Source organism: Trichosurus vulpecula, chromosome 2 (assembly GCF_011100635.1).
Source record: "Trichosurus vulpecula isolate mTriVul1 chromosome 2, mTriVul1.pri, whole genome shotgun sequence".
NCBI lineage: Eukaryota > Metazoa > Chordata > Mammalia > Diprotodontia > Phalangeridae > Trichosurus > Trichosurus vulpecula.
In genome coordinates, this window is record NC_050574.1 from 268,809,844 (window position 1) to 268,837,119 (window position 27,276).

The following is a 27,276-nucleotide window of genomic DNA, read 5'->3' on the forward strand; positions in this document are numbered from 1 at the left end:
TACAATGCTCAATGAATGCTTGTTGAATTGAATTAAAATGAATCTCAAGGTGTGTCATGAAATTCTGCTGAAATTTCTGTCCTTCCAAATTAATTTAACGTTTTCTTTAATTTTCAAAGTAAACGTATTTAACACATAGCCAGTATAAGTTTATGTGTGGTAGAAGAGGGATAGTAGTGGTGAGGAATGGGAGGGGCAGGGAAGAAAACCATAATAGGGTTAGTAATAATTTGCAAGGTGATTCTTTGGAAAAAAATCTATGAGTCCTCACCATATTTATGGAAAACTTTCCATTATTCATGTTCATTCATTCATTCAACAAACCTTTATTAATTATGTTCAGAAATCATCCAAAATATCACCCAGATAAAGGCCACCACTACTTGACTTTGGGATATGATATATTTGTTTCTTCCTTTCAGCAGATTTTCCTCCCAGATGCTGTTTTCCTTGGCTGAAATCAATCGATCAATACATTTGCTTTCCCTAAGCACACACTGACTGTCAGTTCAAGCCAGGGACCCTACTCAGATGTGTACTGAATTTTAGGGAGAACACAGTCTGACACTACATATTTGAATAGGTCATTGTTATTAAAAGGTGAGTGGAGAGAGTTGTGGATTTGGAGTCAGGTGACTCGGGTTCAAATCCTGAGTCTAGTATTTGCTGCCCTGTGTGACCTTGAGCAATCAATCAATTAACAAGCATCTATTAAACACTTACCATCTGCCAGGCACTATATGAGTTGCTAGGGATACAATGACAATAGATGAAACAATCCTGGCTCACTTCACCTCTTGGGAGACCCAGAGACTCTCTCAGAATCATCAAGCATTTCCCAATTATTGAGAAGGCCTGGTGTCACCAGCATTTTTTCAGGGGGAAAGGGACCAGCAATGTCCTAATTGGGTTCCCACTATACATAGGCTTTATATCCCCCCAAACTCCTATAGGGTTTCTGCATCACCCACAGTACTTAGCGCTAGGTTGGGCACACAGTAGGTGCCTAAGAAATATTTATTGAATGAATGAAAGAGTAATGAATCATGTCTGGGGGACTCATGGGTTATGATCCTAAATATCACAAAAATTCCAGATATCTGATGTCTCCATATCTTTCTCCTTCCTTGTTAGATGATCACTTAGACAGCCCGGTTACTATTTCTATTTGTGTGAGGATGCAAAGATATCCCATGACTTTAAAGAGCATGGTGAAATGGGTCTGCAAATAAGGCTAGGCATGTGCCCTATATATCAACCCGTAAGTCACTGTGTCCAGGTTACTTCTGTCCATTCTCCAACCCAGAAAGGCACTAACAAGGCAGGTTTGCTCCCACATACCCACTTACCCCCTTTGGAAGCTCATCTTGCCCCTATGCAACAAGGGCATTGAACTGGGCAGAGTGTCTAGGGACATAGAGCAGTTTAGGAAGACCGGGCCCCTCTCTATCTGGACTGCCCATTGTGCCACAAGTCCACATTCTCTTTGTAGCAAGCAGCTGTCTGGGGCATTCTAAATGCCCTACTTCCAGAGTCATTTATCAATGGCACCACCTTCCCACTCTAGCCTTCCTCCCCAGGTGCCTTGGAACCCATCAAATAATATTTCCAAATGAAACAGCAACTTGACTTTAATTACACTGTCATCAATTGGCTTCAATGCTATGATTAGAACTGGGATTGGCTGTTTACCAGGAATTTTGTGACTGATTAGCCCTGAGGGGCATACCCTCCTAGGGAACTGGGGATACCGAGAAAGGAGAGGTAGAGGCTGAGGCCTGGCTTACCAGGATGGTGGTGACGACCAGGGTGGTGTTGAAGAGGCTCTCGGAGATGTTGGAGGAGGAGAGATGGTTGTCCATGCTGAGGCCTTCTGACACATGCCACTGGCCGATCTGAGGAGATCAATAGGAGAGGACTGGGAAGACATTGGGGGTGGCTTTTCCCCAAGGAGGACATGATTTGGGGGGAACCTAGAGAACTGTGAATATTTTTAGGTAATTGGGGTCAGGAGAGAAATACAGTATCACAGATTTCTGTGCCTGAAAGACATTTGAGAGGCCAGTTCTGTTCCCTCAGGTGGAAGTTCATTCAATTCAGGGAGAGAAAGGTAAGGGATATGGACCAGAATTAATATACTGGAAATGAACAAAAGACCAGGTAGGGAAGAGGGTGGGAATTTTGAGGAAAGATTCAGGGGACCTGTAAGCATGTGAAGATAAAAGAAAAAGGACAGGAGAACTCTGAGGGAAAAGAAAACCAAGAAAGAGACATGGAAAGTGCTTCTGTCAGGTTCTCTTACCCAAAAGAATGGGAAAAACTTGGTAATAGCCATCACAGGACAAGAAAAGACTATAAGAATTTGTTTAGTTAATCCTTCTACATGTGAATGTGACTATCATTATCTATCCACTTTCCAAAGACCTCTAGGGAGGCCATTCCACAACCTACCTCAATGAGCCTTTCTAAATGAATCATGTCAGGAAGCCCTTTTGATGTCTAACCTAAACTCTTCATGTTGTCATATTAACCTACTTCCTCTCACTCTGATCTCATCAACAGCCTTTTCTCATGTAACAACATTTAAAAAACTTGTTAGGTCACCTTCTGGCTTTCATTTTGCCACCAAAAACAAACAAAAAAATCCTCCAAAACACCCCCCCCACACACACACTGGTATGGGAGAGGAGGCTTCTGGACCAAGAAGCAGGAATCATAGAATTATTAACAAGTTGGACCAAACCTCAGGGATCATTCAATCCATCCCACAGCTGAACATGATGTTTATAACATCCTTGACAGGTGGTTATTCAACCCCAGCTTGAAGACTTCCAGCAATGTCCAGGTTGAAGCAGCATTAATTAACAATACAGTTCCTCTCATTCTGAGTCAAAATGAATTTCTGTAATTTCCACTCACTGTTATGATTCCTTATTACAGGAGCCAGGTGGGGGGGGGTGAGGAAGACTCTCTCTTCATCATGGCTGCCTTTAAATATTTGGAGATGGCTATCTCATCCCTTCTCATCCTCCCCTTCCTCCGAATGTCCTCTTTTCCAGGCTTAACATGCCTAATTTTTTGAGCTATTCTCTTTTTTGTTGTTCAGTCATTTTAGTCATGTCCAACTCTTCATGACCCCATTTTGAGGTTTTCTTGGCAAAGATACTGGAGTGGTTTGCCTTTTTCTTCTCATTTTACAGATGAGGAACTGAGCCAAACAGGGCAAAGCAACTTGTCCAGGGTCACACATCTAGGAAGTGTCAGAGGCCAGATTTGAACACTCGAAGAGGAGTCTTACTGATTCCAAGTCCAGTGCTCTACCCACTGCACCACCTAGCTGTCCTTGAGCTATCCTCTTAGGGCATGGTTTTAAGCACTCTCTTCTCTGGATTTGCTGCAGCTCCTCAACATTACTCCCAAGATGAGGCATTCAGAATTTAACATGTTGCTCTAGCTGTGGCCAGACCAGGGGAGAATTGAGCATTAACTACTCCATTGGTCTGGACACTATACTTCTTCAGCCTTAATCTAATGCAGTCTAAAATGATATGACGGGGTAGAAAATAGACCAGTGATTTCATTGATATAAAGAAACCCCAGGTGAGGGCACCTCCTCAAATAATGAAGATCAGCCCCTGCTCTGCAGCTTTCAGAGCTGCCTAGAAAACTGAGAAGTTAAGTGATTTCCTCCCTGGGTCACTCACTCAGCCAGCATTTATCAGAGGCAGTATTTGAACCCAGCTCCCAACTTCGAGGCTAGCTCTTTCTCCACTATGCCATTCATGCTGCCAATCTTTTTAGGATTCCATGCCATACTGTTGACTCACGTTGCATTTCCAGTCCACCCTCCTCCTTCCCCCAACCCTGAGCTTTTCCACAGGAAGTATTAGCTAGCTACATCTCTGTGTCTCTGTACAGCTGATTTTTTTGAACTCAAGAGTAAGACCTTACATGTAGCTCTATTAAATTTCATCTTATTAGATTCAGCCCATCATTCTAGCCTGTCAAGATCTTTTTGGATACTGATGCTGTCACCCAGCATCTTACTATTCTTTGCATTTTGTCTGTCATCCACAGATGTGACAGGTACACTATCTATGACTTTGACTAAGTCATTGATAAAAATGTTGAACAGAATAGTGTTGAGGACAGATCCAGGGGGCCTCCTGAGTCCTTTCTTCAGGTAGCTTCCTAGTGTGACTTTGAACAGAGTCCTTCCTCTCTGAGCTTCAGAGTCCATAACCTTCTCCCACCCCATTTGAAAATGAGACACGTTCCTGCCTCCCTAAATCCTAGTCCTGCTCCACATATCACCAATGCTCAGGGCTGTGTCATGAAGGCTGAGGCTATAAAATCCTCCCTGGATAGCTCTGGGAATTTTCAGGAGAAAAGCTCCATATACAATCCAGGGAAGAAAAGGATGAAGCCATTCTCCACATGAGTAACCCACAGCCTGGGGTCTCCTAAATTGTTGGTGTTTGCCATCACTTGATGAGGCCCCGCTGTTAACATTATGTTTTTAATGACTTCTGCTCCCTCTTGTGCACCCCCAAGTTACCTAGTTATAGAATCTCCATCCTGCTCATGTGGCAGAGTAGTAATCAGGGAGCACAGCATTTGAGGAAGATTCATCTGGGGAACAGGGATGCAGACACATAGAAGAAGATATGACAAGCTCAGGGGCAGTCACACTGGAAGAGGGGACAGCATGTCACCAGGGACAATCTCTGGGCCCTGGGGCTTGGCTGGACTCCAATACAGCAAATGCTAGGAAGAGGTGAGACGGAGGAGGCACCAGAAATGGGGCATGACAGAGGGGGAAGGGGCACCCCCAGGAGACGAGTAGGCTGCTCTGGAGTAGAGAATCATCACTCAGGGCTGGCAGAGGATTGCTGCAGGGAGTAAGTGCTGCGCCCCTCCCCCACCTTATTGGCAACTTGGGACAAAGTTCTGGTCACTCTATTCATTTGACTTTCTCCCATCCTTATCTCCTCACTTACTAAGCAGAGTCCTTCTCTTCATCTGAACTGAGCCATCCCATAGGACTTGGTATGCCATGAACCTTACAAAAAAATAGTCACAGCCTTGATATATTTGATATGACCCAGATCCCAGTATTATGACCACTCAAGCTAAGGATTTCTGCCATATTAAGTTAGGTATGAATTGGAGTAGGGGCTCAATCAATAAACATTAATTAAGTACCTACAGCTAGCTGGAGCAGTGGATAGAGCTGGGCAGGCCTGGAGTCAGGAAGATCTGAGTTCAAATTTGACCTCAGACTAGCTATGTGAATCTGGGCAAGTCACTTTACCCTGTTTGCCTCAATTTCCTCATCTGTAAAAAGAGCTGGAGAAGGAAAAGTAAAACCACTCCAGTACCTTTGCCAACAAAACGCCCAATGGGATCACCAAGACTCAACAACAACAACTGAGTGTCTGCTAAATGCCAGGTATTGTGCTAAGCTCTGGGGGGTACAAAAGAGGGCAGAATACCTGCTCTCAGGATGAGGGGACATATATGTGGTTGTAACCTTTCTCCACATCATAACTTCATTGTGTATATTCTTTTAGGAGAACAAGAAAAACAGCCACAGGGCCCTGAGCCCTTGGTTGCTAGGCATCAAGGGTTCTGCCAGTGTGCTCTGGGGAGGTTCTTATCCAAACACTCTGGAGCATGCTAAAGCATAACCCTTCCCAGGCAGTTGGATAATCTTTAAAAAAAATCTAGACTTGTGATTTAACCAGTGTAGGCAGGGCATGGTATTGAAATTCCCTTCACCCATGTGGATTGGCAAGTTGGTTATAACTTAGAATCTTAGAGACTCTCAGTGACTATATGTTATCAGAAGCAGAACTTGAACTCAGGTCTTCCTGGGAGGCCAGGTTGCCTCTTGGATCTTCACCAGTCCTAGAATATTTAGATCCCCGCTCCCAGCTCACTTGAGTAGAGGGCATCCAGACTGGAGTGCCAGGGCTTCTAGGTACCAGGTCTAGGTATATACTGAATTTGCAGTAAGAATGAAGTATGCCTATGTTTTATCTTGGCCTTGAACTGGAGGTGTTTGGTCACAGACTGGATGTCCACTTGTCAGGAAGGTCAGAGCAGGGGTGCATGCCTCAAGTGAACTAGACCAGGGCTTCTTCCATTTTTTCCACTCCATTCCTTTTCCCCTTTTGGTACAGTTCGTAGGCGTTGCATGGCCTGAGGCCACGAGCTGTGCAAAGCTCGCATGCTGTGTGTTCAGAACTAAGGCTGAGTGAAGTTCCTCGATGCAACACAGTCAAGCGCTGCCAGAAACACCTCAGATACATGACGAGTTTGATTTTTAATTAATTTCTAGTCGTTGCATATTCAGAAACCTTTTACTGTTGCCTAATTTTTTGAGTCTCGACCCTGCAGTTTAAGAAGCATGGTTCTAGACGACCTCTCAGGGCTCTTCTAACTTTGGGATGCTCTAGTTCTATGACACATTGTGTGGTCATGGATGTAATTACTTTTCTCCTCTACCCCTCAGTTTCCATACCTACAAAATGGGGAGAAGCATTTGCATTTCTCCCTGCCCACCTACACTGTTTCGGTATTATACTCCATAATATTTGAGTTGTGATATAAAAATATTTCTGTCAGCTAGCAGATTATCAATAATTATACCTATTGTTTCAGTCGTTTTTCAGTCCTCTCTGACTCTTCATGACCCCATTTGGGGTTTTCTTGGCAAAGATACTGGAATGCTTTACCATTTCCTTCTCCAGCTCATTTTACATATGAGGAAAATGACACAAACAGGGCTAAGTGACTTGCCCAGGGTCACTTAGCTAGTAAGTATCTGAGGTCAGACTTGAACACAGAAAGATTATTTTTCCTGATTCTAGGCCTGACACTCTATCTACTGGGCCACTTAGTTTTATTTATTTAGTATCAGCCTGCCCCAATCCATTCTCCTCTCCACTTTTTTCTACTCCTTTCCAATGCTAATTCTCATCCTTTGTTAGACTGGGATGACACAGCCTGGAAAAATGCCTCTGCCTCAGCCTCTGCCTGACTCTGCTCACAATTCAGGGCTGCCTCTAGGATTAAAGTTCCTGGCTGTGCAAAGTCTATAAGGCTCCTTGGAGACCAAGGCTACGGAAGCAGAATGAAGTTTAATTCTCAGGTCTGCACCTGCCATTTTTTCATACCAACTGGTCACCTGGGTACTACAAAAAAAGACAAATGAGGCTTGGCTCCTGTGCCCTGGGACCTGCTGTTCTTGATCAGAGGGCCAGCCAGGCTAACCTCAGTGGCTGCATTTTCCTTTTCTCATCTCTCTTTCAAACAGTTACAGTAAGAAAGGTGAGGGATTGCTACTTGGGTGTAGAGTGAGCCATGATCCACTCAACCAGAGTGGACACGCTGGAGGAGGAGGACTAGGAATTGATTCTCAGGCTTCTAACAGTTGTCTGAGAATACTGGCCTTTCTGGTTCTGATTCTCCATGTGGCTCTGAGGAAAACTGTCTCACATCAATGAGCATCTATTAAGTGACTTCCTCTGTGCCATGTACTATGCTAAGGGCTCTGATACAAAGAAAGGCAAAAACAAACACTCTCAGACATTCAGGAGCTCACAATCTAAAGGCTGTGATATTTCGTGCCTCAGTTTTCCCTATCTATAAAATGAGGAGCCTAGCATTTGGTAGAATTGTGAGGCTGAACAGTGTGAAAGGCTAACATAATTAGCATCAGGGGTGGGCCTAGGTATTTTTGTGCCTGGGGCAAGATGAGCCAGGCCCTCCAGCTACTTTATGAGTTCCTTCTCTTACCTCTAGATTATACTGGCTTCCTAATTAATCTTCCTACCTTCCTTTGATCCCCTCTACTCTATCCTCCCCATTGCTGCCCAAGTAACCTTCTAAAAGGTTTTAGTGCCTCAAAAAGCCTTTAGTGCCTCCCCTTTGTCTACTAGATTCAGTCTAAACTCCTGACCCTGACATTCAAGGCCTCCCACAATCTGACTGATAAATCTTATCCACTCTGCTCTCATACTAGAACTCCTTAAGTATTTGATGATCCCCTGCTCTCATCCTGCTCTCTCAATTCTCTGTGACTTTGGTCCCTGTGTCCTCCATCCCTGGAAGGGATTCTGCCACTACCCCACCTCCACATCATTTTGTCTGGATTCTTTGAGGCCCCTTCCTTCTTTCAAGGCTAAACTCAGGTGCCACCTCTCCAGGGAAGCCTCTCCTTCCCCACTGCTTGCCCCAGATTAAAGTGATTTCTTCCTCTTCAGATTTCACCTAGCACCTTGCCTGGACCACTCCATGCATCTTCCTTATACTTTGTCATCCCTCCAGTGAGTTGGCAGGTCCTTGATGGCAGAGGCCATGCCATCTCTATCTCTGTCTCTCTCCTATTACCTTGCACACAGCTAGTGCTTAATAAGTGTCAGATGAATTGAATTGAAGACTAAACTTTTTATTTTCCCAACTTTCAGCCTGTCCCCACTTGGACCAACAACACAGGACCATCTCATTGCCCTGTGCCTTCTCCCTGCCTCTCCCATTCCTCATTGCCACTACATCCTCCCAACCTAGGGAATCCAATGTAGACTGAAATCTACCCTTTGCTTTGTTTTAGTAACTGTTTCCTTGCATCTAGGTAAGAAGTCTTTACTGTTGTATGATCCTGCCTGAGCAGGATCATAATGTACTCTGAGTGATGCATCTTCCCCTAGGCACATGGCAGGGAGGCCAATTAGTGCCCCCAAACCACAGCCAGGAAATGAATTTTCCTCCATCCCCTCTTGTTAGCCTGAAAGAAACTGGTGCACTAATTAGGCTCAATGATGTGATTCGCCCACTAATCCCCAGCCTGCAACTACCCTCCATTCTAGTTGTTGAAAAGCAGCTGAAGCAAGAAGCCAAGGTCTAGGCAGAGGCAGAACCAGGATATTTAGGAGACAGAGGATCATTCACCCTACACAGAGGACAGAGTGGGAGAAGTTTATTGGCCATACATGCACCTGGGGTTAGCAAGATCCAGCTCGTGAATGATGATGGGGATGGGGACAATCTGTAGTGGTGTGTTCTATTGAGATCCCTATCACCTGCCTCCACATTTCGTCTCATCTCTGCCCTCCACCATGTGTAGTGGGTGTATAAGATCCTGCCTCTTCCTCTCACTTTTTCTGCCTCTCCATCAATGTAGAAGAGACCACCAGAGACTTTAGGACCATTTAGGGCTTAAACGCAGCCAATTCCAATTCTCTCTCACTCTGTTTCTTTACTAGGTCCCCAAAGACTCATCTGTTGGTTACTTGCATCTCCCCCAGTATCTTGCACTCAGCAGGTGCTTACCAAGTGTTGGAGCTGTAATGGATAGAGATTTTGTCTCAGAGCCAAGAAGACCTGGGTACAAATGTTGCTTCTGATTCTTGCTGGCTTTGTGACGCTGGGCAGGTTACTTAGCTTCTCAGTGCTCTAGGCAATTCTTTAAGACAACAAGTTGCCAAGAAGGTCCAGAGCAAATTTCCTATACCTTTGAAATTAAAAGTCTCGTCTCTATTTCCAGAGAGCCTAGAAGATAATACAACACAGAAGGCACACAGGGAGACAGTCTGCCACAGGGGGCCACTAGAGTTCAAGTCCCAATTATGCCACTAATGAGCCAGTGATCTTAGGCAAGTCCCTTCTACTCTTTGGGCCTCAGTTTCATTATCTGTAAAAGGAGGGGGTTGGATAAGATGATTTCTAAGCTTCCTTCTGGCTCTAACATCCGATGATGTCTAGAGGCAGCTAGGTGGTGCTGAGGCAGTGAATAGTGCATTAAGCATGGTGTCAGGAAAGACCTGAGTTCAGATTTACAGTTATCCCTTCCACATTGCAACTTTCCCCGTCACAGTTTTGATATATCTCGGGTTAGCATAAGAAATTAAATGGGAATTTTGGGGGAGTTTAGCAGAAGCTGCAGACAACACAGAAAAAAGTTTAGAAACCTGGAAATCCATAAAATATATGAATAGTATTGTATAATATACATATATTTTATCTTTTAATACCATAATAATTCAGACTTCTTCTCTGGTTCAAAAGGAGAGCCAAAAAATTTTACATGGATTTTCCAGATTGTGGGGGCACTACACCCTTACCCCCAAGATGTAAAAGGGATAACTGTAGTGTCAGCCTGTCAGTAAGGTGAATTTTAGTGAAGGTAAGGTAAATTTTAATGTGTGTAGGGTGTATTTTTGTTATTTCTTAAAGTTCAGTTTCCCAGGATGCATGGCTGTAACGATCTCTGTTTCCCAGGTATTAGATATGAGTTCCCAGGCTCGTGGTTCAAAACATCTCCACCACGCTTGTGAAGCATTATATAAGGATAAATAATATAAACATGTGTGCTAACACTGTAAATATCCACTGTGACTGTGCAGTGAAATACAGAGATAAGGTGATGTAAACTTGTGAGGCTCTTGCTAGCAATATGGCTTCTTTGTCTGATGCCCTATAACACAGGTGGCCATTGGTCAGTGAGTTGGGGAATCTTTATAGGTAAATGCACAAGATGGAATGCTGTGTGCCTTGACTGGCCCCCATCAAGGCTTTGGAGGGGGGAATCTGTGTGTGCCTCAACCAGCCCCCATTGAGGCTTGAGGGGATTTAGAGGATGCACAAGTTTTGCCTGTCTCGATTGACTGTGTCGAGACTTAGGGGTAGTTGCCCCCCCTTCTCACCACCCCCTGGGAGAAGGGTGATAAGGGAATGCTGCAGGAGTTTGTGGTGCTTCCATTATCAGCAATATTGTGTTAGAGAAGACTAGACTAGAATAAAGCTTGTTATTCACCCCTTGGAAGCTCTCTTTCCTGTCTGACCAGATCAAGAGCGAACCTGTTAGAGGCCGGAATCCAAATCTCCAGTGCCTCCTGTGTATCATCTGTCTAACACAGACATTCCCTAGTTATGTGACTCTGGGAAAGTTACTTCACCTCTGAATGCCTCAGTTTCCTCACCTGTAAAATCAAGTTAATAATAGTACCTACCTCACAGGGTTGTTGTGAGGATCAAATAATGTTTTTAATCTGCTTAGCACAGTGCTTGACACATAATGGTAGGTAATTAATAAATGTTTCTTTCCCTCCTTCCTCTTTTCCTTCCTCTTTCCTTCCCTCCTTCCTTCTTTTCCTCCCTCCCTCCTTCCTTCCTTCCTTCCTTCCTTCCTTTCTTCCTTCCTTCCTTTCTTCTTTCCTTCCTTCCTTCTTTTCCTCTCTCCCTCCCTCCTTCCTTCCTTTCCTCCCTCCCTCCCTCCTTCCTTCCTTCCTTCCTTCCTTCCTTCCTTCCTTCCTTCCTTCCTTCCTTCCTTCCTTTCTTCCTATGTCCCTACTAAAAGGGAGAAGGATGATAAGAAATAGAGTATCCTCTTCCCTCTGAGTCTCTGTTGAGTCTTAGGCTCCTAAGTGTGCAGAACACATAGTGTGATGTACCCAAGATGCAACCTACACAGCCACAGAAATGAGCAGGAGCTCATACAGCCAGAAATGTGAGTGGACCTCTAGAAAACAAGTAACATGCGCAGAATGGATACTGGATTTTTACATGCGAATGTGAGTCTTAGAATTGATTTGTATTTCTTCCAGCTGCTGAATATAACCACTATTAGACGAAACATTTCACGAAAGGAGGGCTAATAATAATTTGAACATTTATATATACACACATATGACTGACGTGTCTATGTGAGCTCACATGCATGAGCATGCACACGTGCACATGTGCGCACACACACATGCGCACTGAAGAAGAGAAGGGACATGATTTATGATTTGTCTTCAGGTATCTGACGGGCTGTCGTGTGGATGAGGTATCAGCCTTATTCTCCTTGTTCTGGGCAGAATGAGGACCACTGGAGAGAAAGAAAGCAAAGCTGGGCTCCGTAAAAGCAAAGCTTTTCTAATAATTGCTGCTGCCCAGCAGTGAAACTGAGAGATGTAAGCTCCTAGAGGTCCAACACCATCTCATTTTTGCCTTTGTATCCAACACAGTGCCCTGCTCCTAGAAGGTGCTTAATGAATGCTTGTTAAATTGAATTAATTAATGTAATGAATGTCATGCTAGGCTTGGCATCAGGCAACTTGGATTTGAATCTTGCCTTTGACTCGTAGCTGTGTGAGCATGGGCAAATCATCAACCTCTCAGTTTCCTCATCAATGAAACTGATGAAATTGAGGAAAGAGTCTCCTTCTGTGTCTCATAAGGTTATTATGAGTAAAGTACTACATAATGTGCTATGATTATTATGCAGGGGGCCTCTTTGTGAGGTAGTGAGCTCCCTATCACTGGAAGTGAACAGGTCAGATGACCACTGGCATGGAGTTGGTTGGACTTATTTGGATGGAAATTGGACTCAACGATTCCCTTCTGATTCTAAGAATCTCTAACATCTGGTAATTGCTCATTGATTCAGCATTGTCAGACAGTCAACACAAACAGATTTTCTAAATCATGCCTCACAAATACAGAGGTTGCTTCTTTGGCAGCTTCACTTATAAAAATCACAATGGAGAATCCAAGGTTAAATGAAAATTACCTATGAGCAACTGATACCAAGACCTATACGTCACAATTTGATGTACTAACATTCCATTTTCACGGTAAAGCCCCTCAAGTTCCCCTTAGCATATTCACTTTAATTTACACATAGTTCTGCCAAGCTTCTTTCTCTGGCTTTCTAGTCCACAGAAAATCTGAAGCAGCAACTTAGAAATGGACAAGCAGTGGGGGTAGTATACTAGACAGTGGCAGGCATGCTGACAGCAGTGAGATATAATAACTGACAGCCCATGATCAAAGGAGGAGGAGGAGGAAAAGACAAACTATAAATAAAGTGAAAAACCAGAATACAGTTTTTTTAAACATAGCAATCTGGAACTTTTTGGTGTAGGGGCACATAACTCTACCTACTTCAACAGTCCATGAGTATATGACTCTATCACAGCCTGGGAAAGTAAATAATCTTGCATCCATATTCTTTGAGAAGTTAAGGAACTGTGTAATGTATCTTGGAATAATTTTTCATTAAAATAGTTATTTTTTTAAAAGCACAGGCACTTAATAACAATATTTAGATTGCATTTGTATAATACTTAATTTTCCAAATGCAAATGCCCAAATGTTAGTTATTTGTAAAATTTACTTATTTTTGTGGTTCAATCCTATTTCAGTCACGTCTGACTCTTTGTGACCCCATTTGGGGTTTTCTTGGCAAAGATACTGGAGTGGTTTGCCATTTTCTTCTCTAGCTCATTTGACAGATGAGAAAACTGAGGCAAATAGGGTTAAGTGACTTGCCCAGAGTGTGTGAGGTCACATTTGAACTCAGATCTTCTTGACCCCAGGCCCAGCACTCTAAACACTGGGCCTTTAGCTTCCCCCTGTTAATTCATAACACCCTGTTTTGACAGAACCTGGTCTTTAAAACGTTAAGCCTGCCATCCCTGGAAGCAGTCCCTGTGCCTGTACCAGAGGGTAGGTTGTGGGTAGATGGGATTTTCTCCTCCAACTCCCCTTTGATATGGCTCTTGCAATGGAATTACTCACCTAGTAAGAGACACAGTTGGGGACAGGAAGCAGTTTCAAGGAGTGTGACTTCAGGCAGCAGAGAAGAGAGCTGACTGGATTGAAGAGAGAACTAGCCCTAGAAGTCAAGTTGAGCAGCAAAGAGGGGGTAGACTTCGGGAATGTAGCTGAGCTGGGCTCACAACTGACCCACTCGGCTTAGGGCAGTGGATGTGAAAGACAGCATTAAAACACCATGAAAAGAGAAAGGCCATCGCGGCCCTACAATGTCAGAGGCATGAGTTGCCTGGGCCACATTCACTTCCCATATAAGTGTCTCAAAACCAGTGTATTCTAAGTATGTGCCCACTTCTCCCACTGACACTATGCTTTTGTGGGAAAGTATGTCCCCAGATGGGGCGGGGGGCTTGTTGCAACTATAATTCTTACCCTGCCTTTTTGGTAAATGCCTTTGCTTCGGGCTAATTGTTCCTATTGGAAGACTATTAGAGCTCACAGGTGGGGACTCATGGGTTATAATTTTAGAAGTGCCCACAGGGTATCTTAAAACCCCTGAGGGTAGTGACTTCTCCTTCCCCTCTCCCCACTAGACCCAATTCACAAACACACGTGCCAAGTTGGGAAGGTGGTCCTGAGGATGCTGTATTAGTATTTACAGTTGGCAAAGCACTTTTTTCACAACAACCTCCTGAGGTGGATTGTGTATATGTTATTAGCTTCATTTTATAGATAAGAAAACTAAAGCTCAGGGAGATTAAATAATTTGCCCAAGGACACATAGCTGTCAGAGCCAGGCCTTGGGCCGAAATGTTACAGTTCTATGGGCATCAGCCCCACGCTGTATTGGAAGGAGTCTTTGATTTGATGTCAAATGATATTCATTTGAATCCTGGCTCATCTATCGGACAAGATACTTTACTCCTCATCAGCCTCGGTTTCTTCAGCTATAAAATGAGAAGGCTGGGCTAGATGATCTCTGAGGTCTCAATCTTTTGAATACTTTGTAAAGTGCTATACAAAAACATAAGGAATTATTATGGTGCATGTGTATATTATATGATATAGAGTTGTAATGAAATCCCTGAGACATTTGGGAAATTGCTATTTTCACAGAGTTGTGGCTGAACATAGTACTGAGCAGTATTTTAAAGTAGATTCCTCAGAGTCACTCATTTTCCTAGCTTTTTACCCCATCTGTTACTGATGCTAATTCAAACACAGTAACAAAGGAGGAGGAAGGAATCAGCAGGGCTCCCTGGTGAGCCTGGCAAGAATAAACAGAGTTCACACACTATTCTAGGAGAGATCAAATTGCTGAAAATAGTTTGGGAAAGAGCAAGTACCAATGGGAGTCAGAGGGTCCTGGGGAGGATGAGACAACATTCACAAAAACCAAGTGAATGGTTTCCCTAGAGGCCAGACCACTGGACAGTAACCAGGGCTCAGATTACTGTTGACAAGAGTTAACACCCATGGGAGGAAGAAATATCAAGAAAAGCACCGGCCTTTGAGTTCAAGACCTAGACCTAGGTTTTAGTTCTGGTTCTTTGATTGGATAGCTATGTAGATAGCTACGTCAGACGAGCCTCTTCCCTTCTTTCAAACTGTTTTCCCATCCTTTAAATGAAGCATTGAGACTTTCTCTCCAAAAAGTTCTTTCCCAGTTCCAATATTCTAGGATTCTAGGATTTTTAAAGGCAAAGTTTGTAAGTAGCTCCATAGGTCACTGGGAAAAGGCCTGTTTACTCTTTCAAACGATCCTACCTGCCTCTGTGCTAGAACCCTACAATGATTAAGAAGTTTACAGCACCTGCATCAGAAATGAGGCCTACTGAAGGTGGCTAAGCGCCAGGCAGTCCATAAACATTTATTAAGCACCTACTATGTACCAGGCACTAAGCGAAGCACAGGGTTTACAAAGAAAGGTAAAAGACAAGCCCCACTCTCAAGGAGATCACAGTCTGATGGCAAAAACAACATATAGACAATTATGAGTAAAGAAAGTATGTGCAAGATAAATTGGAAACAATCAACCGAGGTAAGACATTAGAATTAAGAGGGGTCAAGAAAAGTTTCCTACAGAAGGTGAGATTTTAGCTAGTACTTGAAGAAAATCAGAGAATCTGGGAGGTAGAGATGAGCGGGGAGAACATAGCAGGCCTAGGAGGCAGCCAGATAAAATGCCTGGGGTTTTGAGTGTCTTGTTCATGGAGTGGCCAGGAGGCCAGTGCATTGGATTCCAGAATATAGGAGTGGGGTGGAAGGTGGAAGACAGATGGAAAGGTGGGAGGGGGGGAGACACACCTTCTTTCAGATCACACCTTATTGCTCCATCCCAGGACCCTTGAAGCTATGTCAAGCCCAAGGTGAATTCTTCATACTGACATGGCAATTTACAGTCACATAATGCTATCTCATCTACTATTTCAGCTCATCCTCACAACAATGCAGGGAGATGCCCAGTATAAACATAACTCTCTCCATTCTACAGATAAAGAAACTGAGGTATAAAGATTAGAAGTTATTGGGCTAATGTTATAACAGCTAGTACGTGGCCGATGTGAGACTTGAACCCGGGTTTTCTGAATCTTGTCCTCTTTTCACAATACTTTGCTGCCTCCCAAGGAATGAGAAACAGATTCCAGGGCAAAGCTCTGCAATTCCATTTGTCATTTTGTTCTTTCTCAAATAGGTAAAAAATTATTAATTTTTAAAAACCCTCAGGGGTTTTCTAACAACTCTATATATGTGTGTGGGTGTGCACACTGTTCTATGATATTTAATATTTTATGTACATATAGAGAATTGTCCTTTGTATTCAGAAGCACTGCTATAGACATTGTAGACTTTTTCTTCCACGTGTGCAAACGTGACTGACAGCCAGGCAAGGGAGCCTGTCTGGCAGCCGTAGGCATGGACTTTTATTAAAGGGATTTGTTCTGTAAAATTTAGATTCTGTCAAGAAGCTGCACTTAAGGATCTAGAAGACCACAAGTGGCCTTAAGGCTGCAGGTTCTCCACCCCTGGTCGTTGCAAGGCAGGATGGAGAAGAGGCTGGCCAGTATGATGAGGACCAATTGTTAAGGCTGGGTCTGGTGGGGTGGTGGTGATGGTGGTGGACAGAGGCAATAGATGTTTGCTATAGTTAACCAGCCTATAACTAAATAGGTTATGGGTCATGGCAGAATAGGCTTGAGGAGTTGGCCCTCTGGGTCTGGGTGGTTGTGAAGTTGTAAGTTGGTGAAGTTTGTTGAGTGCAGGAGTCAGACAGTAAGGATTGTGAGCATGGTGGGATGTCAGTCTTTGAGATTGGGTGGGGATGGGGAGAGGGGAGGAGGAAGAGCCTTTGGGTGAAGACTTTTGTGATTGAGCATGGGAAAAGGATTTTAAGATGGCCTGGGAGTGGTGGTGGGGGCAAGGGTACTCCCTGCCTGAAGAGGGAAAGCCCTGGAGCTAGTGGCCATCCCTAGAGATCAGCCTCTTAACTATTTGTGGGCTGTGATGCCCAGGACAGATCTGATAACATCGATGGCAAGTTCTGAGTCTTGAGGTATTCAAGGGAAATGAGTGAACCCTTAGGTAGGTACTAGCTTGAAAGTACATAAAATTGGATTGAATGTCTGAGTCCCCAACGATAACCTTGAGTTTTCTCAAAGCCTTCTAATTAACCAGTCACTACCTTCTGGGAGCCATTCCAATCTCATTAGATTGGATGTGCTCTAAGGGACTGGGATCATGAGGCCTGGGTTGAAAACTTTGGTCTTTTGTCAATGGGAAACATAGTATGAAGAGATGAAAAAGGTAATAGACCTAGAGTCAGAAGAGAGGGTGGAGGTCCCAAATCTACATTTGAAGCCCTCTATGAACCTCTGCTTCCTCATTTGTAAAATGGGAATAAACTAGGCCTGTCTTACTTCCATCCTGGGATTGTTGTAAAGAGCTAATGAAGGAATGGGTATGTAGGTGCTTTCTGAACCAGTGCAGCTAAAAGGGTTATTGTTATTAGTAGCACTCTTATCTCCTTGACCCCCCAACGGAGGCCTTATGACCAGGCAGAAAGATGAGCACTCAGGAGATTTTGGTCCCAGTCCCAGCTCAGCCATTAATCTATAATGTGACCTTGAACAAACTATCTACTCTGTCTGGGCTTCTATTTTTCCCCAAATTGAGGATAATGATACCTGCCTTGCTTTGGGGATGCTGGTGGGGATAGATAACAGCCTTGAAAGTGCTATGAAAAGGTTTTAAGTGATAGACAAACCCAAGATCTTATGATTATAGTTTACAGACACTCGGTTTCCACCCACAGCTCAATGGATGATCTCCACTGGTGGATTACTCCCACTCTCTCGAGCCTGGTGGCTTTATATTTAGGGCCCTCATGCCCAGGGGTGATCTTCCTATACCTTCATCTTGCTCAGAAAGGGGACTATCATAGGAACCCAAGTGCTAAGAGGGCTGATTGGATCAGCTCTACCCCTAAGGCCCGGCCCTTTCTATACAACAAATCCAGCCTGTACTCCTTGGTCACTACTGTCCCCTAGTAGGGTGAGCTCAAGCTGTAGTTGGAGAATAAACAAACAACAAACAAATTAATAATTATAGTGATATGCCAGGAGCAAGAAAGAGGGCTCCCTTCTCTCTCTCCCAGCCAAAGCTATCTCTTTTCCCTCCATTAGCCTGAATTGTCAAAGTGTCTGATAACCAATCATTTGATTCATTTTCCTGACTCACAGTATTATTTCTGGAAGACATGGGGCTGTGCTGATAAACATTAAATAATCAGATCTCTAAAACAAAATCCCCAGCACACTTTTAAGTTTAATCTGCATTATTTTTTCTTCATTACATTATTAAGTCTCAACAATCAACAAAACAATAAACCAAGACCTGATTTGTGCTGTTTGCTGATTTCTGAGTTGTAAACACTCACGATGAAAATTTAACAATCAGCTAATAGGAGCTGGCTTTAGTACATTCTGCGGAAAATCCTTGTTAAAATGTACAAACTTTCCCTAGCAGGCATAAACACATTAATTATTCTTATTACAGCCATTAGTACCTCAGGTAAGAATGAGAATACATAACATTAACACGGTACTTTACAGTTTTACATTGTATTTTGGGATACTACCTGTCCCAAAGCATGTTAGAGGCCCTGAGCTTGTAGGGAGCAGTATGAAAATATTGGGTACAGAGATGTCCTTACCTACAGGTGAAGTGTTGTTTATAAGGTGCCACTGGGGAGTTCTAGGGAGATGCCATCCCATTTCCACCAAATAGTTCTATTGTTAACCGAGGAACAGTTTAACTGAGTTTAGCTGACTTGTTCTAGCTGTGTGATCCGAGGAAGGTTGGCTAACCTCAGTTAAACTGATACTCAGTTTATTCATCTAAAAACTAAGTCGGTTGGACCCAATGGCAATGAGATCCATCATTCTATGATACTGAAATTCCACCATGAGAGATTCACTTTTTGTAGTATTTTTTTCTTTAACACACACATATTTTGTTGGTGATAGTAAGATAACAACAACCGATATTATTATATATGTGATGGTTTTCGGTTATTAAAACCCTAGTGAGTATTAATCATAGGATCATAGATTTATAACTGAAAGGAATTTGAAATTGAAATTTGAAATTGAAATCAAAGGCCATCAATTTTAACCCCTCATTTTAAGATGAGGAAACTTCATGAGAGAGGTTAAGTGACTTGCCCAGGGTCACATTGCTAGGAAATGTTTGCGATTTGAATCCAGATCTTTCTGATTTCAAACAAGGTAGCCTATCTACTATATTTACTCTATCCATGGTGCTTCTTGGGGAGAAGAAGAAGGGAGGGAGGGGAGAGGAAGAGGGAAAAAGAGAGGGGAGGAGAGAGAGAGGGAGAATGAGGAGAGAGAGCAGGGGATAAGGAGGAGAAAGAGAAAGAGATATGGAGGGAGAGAAAGAGAGAAGAAGGGGAGAGAGAGAGACAGAGAGAAAAGGAGAGAGAGAATGAGAGAGACAGAGACAGAGAGAGCCAGAGAGACAGAGGAAGAGACAGAGAGTCAGAGACAGAGAGACAGAGCTCCATGAAAGCTGGATCCCATCAAGTTGTCCAAGGCCATACTGGTATAGTGGAAAGAAAACTGGCCTGGGAAACTTGAAACCCAGGTTCGAGTTGAGGCTCCTCTCTTCACTGGTTATGTGATTTCCCCCAAGTCCCTTTACCCCTCAGTTCCTCAGGTCCCTCATTTACAAAATGAGATGATTGCATTAAATGATCTCTCTGATCTCTTTCATCACTGTCATCTATAATTCTATGGTAAACTTCTGATGGCTTTACCCAGTTTCCACATTGCCCAAATGTTTCTAATAACGACTTAATTTTAAAGATATGCCTGCAGTTTCAGTGTCGCCGAGTTTACTCTATATTTAAAAACAACATTTTTAAAGCTGTCTTCCATGAGAACCCAAGTGTTCCACAAGATGTGAAGAGGGGTGCTGTGAGAAGATGCTGATGCTAGCAATATTCTCCTTTCAAAAAAAAAACAAATGGAATAATGCATGATTTAAGGATGCTTTTGTGTATAGCAATTTTTTCCACAGGAAAATGTCCTGAAAATTTCCTCTATTTTACTTCCCTAAAAATGACAATCTCTTTCATCCTAAAGGAAGTCTCTACTTCTCAAAGAATACTCCAAACAGCCAAAAAAAACCCCAGTATAGTTTATGAATCAATCAATAAACATTCATTAAACACCTACTATGTGTCAGGCATTGTGCTAAGCAGTGGAAAGAATACTGGATTTGGAATCAGATTAAATTCTAGCTTGGCTTCTTACTACAGAGTCAGGATTCTGTTACTTATTATCAAAGTTGATACCATGGTGAGTTCCTTCACAGATCAGGAAACAATTGATTGATACCACCTCCTTCTACTTCCTCTCCCCTCTGATTGGAGGGCTGGAAGACAGTGTAGCAAAGTCCTCCCAATGCTTTCCTTTATAGAGGGCAGAAACTGAACTCTCAGCTCATTACACTTTGCATCTGCTGCTCTGCCTGGTTTCAACTCCACAAAACAAGAGGCTCCCATCCTGCTACCTCTTGGTTTTCCCCCTCCATCCACGTCCCACTTTCCTGCTGATGTCTCCCGCTATAGATTGTAAGCTCTTAGAGGGCAGGGGCTGCCTTTCTTTTTATTAATTGTATCCCCAGTCCTTAGCACAGTTCTTTAAACATAGTAGGCACTTAATAAACATTTATTTGATTGGATTGGAACAGGAAAGAAAGTTTCAAAGGGAAAATTAAGAAAAAAGAGAGAATATGAATAGAAATTTTATCTATGTCAAGAAGAGAAAAATGTGACTGATAAGGAGAAAAAGAAGGAAGTGGAGCTAGGCAACAGACTGAAGGTCTTCCTATAGAAAGGGAGCTGGCCACTAGGAGAAAGAAGCAACTATTTGAGCTCCAAGGAATGATGATGTGCATGCAGTCAGTTAATTTGTCAACAAGCTTTTATTAAGTGCTTACTATGTGCAAGGCCTTGTACTAAGTGATGGAGATGAGATTGTTGTGTTTGTCCTTCGTTTTCAAAGAGGACTATGACATCAGGGAAATGATGACATGACTTGCAATTGACTTTGATTTGAGTGAGGGAGGGCTGTGCAGGGTAACTAGCTTCACTTTCTCCTCCACAGCCATCTGGGTCCAGTGGCCAGATATTCATCAGGATGACTGGAGATGACCCAGGATGATGGAGATGCAAAGAAAAAGCAAAAATAGTACCTGTCCCCGGGAAGCTTATATCTTAATGGGGAAGACAAAATATATGTGCTCTGATAGGTAAAGAGGTCAATCAATCAACAATAATGTATTAAGTACTATGTTCCAGGCACTGTGGTAAGCACTGGAGTTACAAAGAAAAAGCAAAAACAATGCCTGCCCTCAAGGAGCTTATATTCTAATGGAGGTAGTCGACAAATACATAAATAGGTACATACAAGATCCATCATAGCTAACATTTGTATAGCACCTTAAGGTTTACAAAACTCTTAACACATCTTATTTGATCCTCACAATAATCCTGTGAGGTAGGGGCCATTCTTACCCCTGTTTTGCAGTTGAAACTGAAGGAGACAGAAGTTAAGTGACTTTCTCAGACTCACACAGTTAGTAAATGTCTGAAGATTATGAACTCAGATCTTGACTCCATGTCCAACATTCTATTGGCTGCATTGCCTAGCTGCTCCATGATCTACATACAGAGAAGATAAAGATGGAAGGTAACCTTAGAGAGCAAGGCACTAGCAGATGAGAGGACCAGGAAAGGTCTCCCGAAGAAGATGGCACTTGAGCTAGTCTTGAAGGAATCCCGGAAAACTGAGAGGTAGAGGTGAGGAGGGAGAGGAGAAAATTTGATAATTTAAGGAGAGACAAAGAATTTACAAATGCTTTATAAATAATTTATAAATTTTATAAAATGTCAAAAGCTCCTTATGGACAGGGAATCTCCCATTATACCGATAAGAGTGTGTCTCCAAGAGGCTGCAAGGACCCATATCTGGGCTAAAAATCTACCTACGGCCTCTGATCATCACAAGGATGACTTTGTTATGGTATAAGACAAAGAAAGATGGCCAGGTTCTATTTCCAGCTCTATCATGAATTGAGAAGCTTTGGGCAAATCATTTAGTCTTTCTAGATCTTCTCTAACTCTCTGTTTCCTCACTTGTAAAACAAAAATAACAACTGCTCTACTTCTTAAGATACATTTTGAGGCTCTGATAATAATACCTTTCCTTTGTTCAGCATTTTACGGTTTTGACTGCACTTTCCAGAAATATAATCTCATGTGATCAACTGAGATCGTGATGGACAAAAATATCTCGAAGATACCTCCTAGTTCTAAAATGCTGTAACTCTACAAATCTGTGAGATTCTGAGCCCAGGCTTTGAAAAGTATAAGACATAGTACTATCATCATCATCATCATCATCATCATCGTCATCACCATCATCATCATCATCCTTTCAACTTTCCCTTTGCCCAAGCCTTTGCTTAAATTACACATCAACATCCATACCCTAGTTCCCTGCCATCTCCATCTTGAATCAATAATCTGATAGGGGAAAACCAAGGGTCAGGTTGAGGGAGGATGACATAATGGAAGATGCAATGGACTTGGGAGTCAAAAGACCTAGGTCTGAAACCTGGCTCTGCCACTCACTGGCCACATGACCTCAGTCAGGTCACTTCACATCTCTAGGTCTAAATTTCCTCATCCACAAAAAGGAAAAACGTGAACTAGATGAACTCAAAAGTTCCTTCCACATCTGACATTCTAGGTCAAGGAAAGGCAAGTAAGGGAGATGATTTTCATCAAAAACCATCCTAAAGAGCCCCAACCAGTATTTTGGGATCTTTTGAGAGATCTTGAAGCCTTACCTGACATTTTCCCAGGATGGTTGCCCGTTGCCTTGCTGCATCTCCAAAGTTTGCCGAGATTCTCAGGTGAGGGCACAGGGGGCTAGTGGTACTGCTTTTCTCAATCCAAGATTTAATAGCTTACATTTGTTCAGTATTTTAAAGCTTACAAAACACTTTCCTTACAGTCTTGGAAAGTAGGTAATGCAGTATTATTATCTTTATTTTTCAGCTGTGGAAACTCAGGCCAAAGAGGTTAAGTGACTTGCCCAAGGTCACAGCATTATAGACAGCGTGACCTTAGACCTGTCACTTTAACTTCTCTGGGCCCTACAAGGCAGGCAGAGAAGGACCTTTTTTAATGGCAGCATATATCTAAAACCAAAAGTTAGTATTATATGCAAAGGGTAAATACTAGAAGTTTTCTTATAGAAAGCAAAGCATGCCTAGTTTCCCCACTATTAACTGACATAGTTCTAGAGATGTTAGTGATGGTGGTAAGACAAGAAAAAGAAAGTAAAGGTATAGGCATAGCAAACAGGAGATAATATTCCTACTATTTTCAGAAAAGATGATGGTTTACCTGAAAAAATTCTAAAGAATCATCAAAGAAATGCACCAAAATATTTAGTTGCTTCAGTGAAGTAGCAGGTTACAGATTAGATTTGCAAAACCCAATAGTATTTCTATACAGCAAAAACAAAATCCAGGAGTAAATAATAGAAAGGGAAGCTTCATTTAAAATAATTATAAAATGAATAAAACATGTACGATGTAATCAATCAAAGCACATTCAAGATTTCTATAGCTACTATTTTTTATTTTTTTTCATATCTACTATTATAAAACATTATTTAAAGAAACAAAGAATGACTTAGGTAGTTGGAGGGGTACTCAGTGTTCAAGATCAGGTTGCACCAATAAAATAAAAATTACATTATCTAAATTAATTGACAAATTTAGCATTATACCTGGCAAACTACCAAGGGATACTTTATAGAACCAGACAAAAAATAGTAACAAAATTCATTTGTAGGAGCAAAGGATTCAGAATCTCACAGCAAATATTGAAAAAAAAAATAGAAATGAAGGAGAAAGAGCGTTTCCAGACCTCAAATTATACTATAAAGCAACAATCATCAAAATTATCAGGTGATAGTTAAAAAGATAGAAAATTAGAGTCATGGAACTGGCTAGATAAGGAAAATTTTTTTAAAATGAATTCAATAACTGTTCAATCAACTTAAACTGCCTACAAGTCCTTATTTGACAAGAACACTGAGAAAACCAGAAAAGTTTGAAAAAAATTAGGTTTAGACCCACATTTTACACAAATCCTATAATAAGCTCAAAGTGAACTCAGATGTACACTATAAAAATGTTAGAAGAGAACCAAATCAGGTACCTTTCACAGGTATATTGCTAAGGGGAACTTTCTTAAGCAAACAAAGAGTAGAGATGATCACAAAAGATAAAAGAGATGAATTTGAATACGTATTTCATATGAACAGAATCAATGTAACTAGGATAAGAAGGAACTTGTCAATTGAATAAAAAATTTTTTATCGAATACTTCTAATAAGGCCCAATGTCTAAGAGATATAAGGAAATAATACAAATACCATTCCTCCAATAGAAGTTGGAAAACAATATGAAAACTAAACCCAAAATAAAAGGTCTCAGAAGAATTGAAAACTACTAACAACCACATGAAAGACTGCTACATATCACTAAAAAGGAGAGAAATGCAAATTTAAATAACAGTAAGGATTTACCTAACCAAATGGTAAAGATGGCAAAAGGTAGAATTGTCAGTATTTGAGGAGCCACAGAAAGACAGTCACGTAGGACACTGTTAGGGGAGCTGTAAATTAGTCCAACCATTCTGGAAAGCGATTTGGAATTATGTGAAAAAAGCAACTGGAATCTTCAAACCCTTTGATCTAAAGGTCCCATTGCTTCTATGTGATCTCAAAAGGTCAAATATATTAAGAAAGGCCCAATATCAGAAAAGAGGCCATCCAGCACTGGTTAGAAGAAGAAGAGATGAGTATGGTAGATGACTACTCCCTGGTGAGGGGTAATGAAACAGACATAGGTCAACCTGACATATGAGGGCTACTTTGTTCTTGGACTATGTATCCGAGATTGGATGAAGAGGCTCTTGAGACATATTGAAACAGACAACTACTACCCACTAATGGTGTGTCATGTGGGGACAAATGATGCCATCAGAAGGCACTTAGGTATTATGGAATGATAAACTGATAGGCAAGAAATCGAAGATGCGACTTAGTGTTCCATCACTGCTACCTTCAACTAGAAGTAGGGGCTATAGAAAGGAAGTTCTGAGAATTGAAGAGCTAGTTAAGAAGATAGTATTTCAAACAATTTAGGAATTCTGATCAATAACCTAATGACTAATCGTGATTCTAGAAGATTCATGATGAAACACACTAACCACCTCCTGACAGAGAGATGATGGACTCAGAATGCAGATAGAGACATATTTTTTGGACATGGTCAATGTGGGCATTTGTTTTCTTTAACTATACATATTTGTAACAGAGATTTTGTTTTTCTTTTTCAGCGTGTGTGTGTGTGTGTGTGTGTGTGTGTGTGTGTGTGGACAGGGGATAGGTGGAAGCGAGAAAAGGTGGATTTTTGTTGATTGAAAAAATAAAGTTTTTATTTTATTTTTAATAAAATTTATACAATAATTTTGTTGTATATTTGAAAAGAATAGCAAGTTGTGCATAGTAGACTTACAGTTTCACGTGCAATCATCTTTTTATTGTACTATGTTATGGAAAGGCTTGTTTTATTCCATAAATTAAAAATAAAATTTTAAAAAAGAAAGTAAACACTCTAAGATGATAAACCTTCCTAGCTAATGAAAGACAAAATTGAAAGAATAAAATAGACTGAAAGGTGAAAAAAGGGACCAACAAAAGAAAGAAAGAAGAAAGTTTATTTGAGAAAAAAAGTTAGTGTCTCACAATGACATTGATATTTCTGCTTTATGCTACAAGTGGAGCATCTGGTAGATTCTTGCACAGTGCTTGGAGCATAGTAGGTACTTATTAAGTGCTTGTTGACTGAGCAACTGGCAGGACTCAATGATTTCGCTTTTAGAAAAATGGAGGAAGTGGTTGCTGAAATGCAAATCCTACCAACTTTTCGAAAAAGCTATTCACTTGTTAGAGTTAGAGAGACCATTGTCTTAGAGTTCATGACATAAAAGGTAGATAGAGTGCTGTCTGACCTTCACCCTAGGCCCAGGGCCTTTGAAAAAGAATGTACTTCAAAGCATTCAGAGAAAGGGCCATTGGAGTTCTATAGACCAAAATCCTACAAGAATCCTAGGAAAGACAGAAAATGCTCAGGAATAAAAATCTGAAGATAAAAATAGAAAACAGTGAGAAGAAATGAGAGGAAAAGGAGGAGTTATCTGAAGAGACTGATGTGGATGCACAGTGCATTCATCAACAAATACGGCTTTTAAAAAGACATGCAGAAGGGAAGCAGGGATGAATAGTTCATGATGAATATGAAAGATAGGCCCCGTCTGGAGAAAATACCATCAGGAGCACTAGGGTTCAGCATAAGTTAAGGCTAGTGATAAGCACTAACTAAGGATAAAAAAAAAGACTTTTAAAGTTCTGTTGGCAATAAAAGGAAGATTGAATAACGATGGGCCCACCAGTTGGGGAGTAGATATATGTACTCTTCAGTCCTTAGCAGTAGATGGAACAATTACAATAGAAGACGAGGAAAAGACAGTACTCAATGTGGTTTTGCTTTTGTATTCTCCATTAAGGAGCAGTGCTTGCCAGACAGAATAGAATCAAATTCCAGAACAAAAATGTTTAACAAGAAATTGAGAATCAAGATGAGTGACGGTGACCCTCTCTGCCCTCAAGGAGTTCAAATCGCCAGGCCAAGTAAAGCTGTGTCCCAGTGTAATGAAGGAATTGGTAAGTGTGATTATTGTGCCATCACATCCAAAAACTTAGAAATTCAATGATTTTTAAAGAAATAATAGAGAATAGGAGAAGAGCCAGAGGCCTAGAGAAGGGCAAATGTTATCTTAATTTTTTAAAAGTGGGACTGGGGGAGGGACAGGAAGGAGAATTGAGTTTGCAAGGCCTGTGAGCTTGATTTTGATTATTGGCAATGTTCTTCAATTATATATAATATAAATATATATAGATACATTTATAAACATTAATATATCTACATATAATATTGTATTTTCCACCAGTTAAACCCATCAGTTGCCCATACACATAAAGTTGCCCTCATACACATAAAAAC

General features: G+C 41.7%; 1 protein-coding gene across 1 annotated transcript in view; it reads right to left on the reverse strand.

Annotated features, from left to right (window-relative positions):
- Positions 1 to 27,276, reverse strand: part of GRIK4 (glutamate ionotropic receptor kainate type subunit 4) — a 457,202-nt gene that overhangs the window by 148,844 nt on the left and 281,082 nt on the right. Inside the window, exon 10 of the mRNA XM_036745295.1 lies at positions 1,788 to 1,895. Coding sequence (XP_036601190.1) covers positions 1,788 to 1,895 — 108 coding nt within the window. The remainder of the gene's footprint in view (positions 1 to 1,787; positions 1,896 to 27,276) is intronic.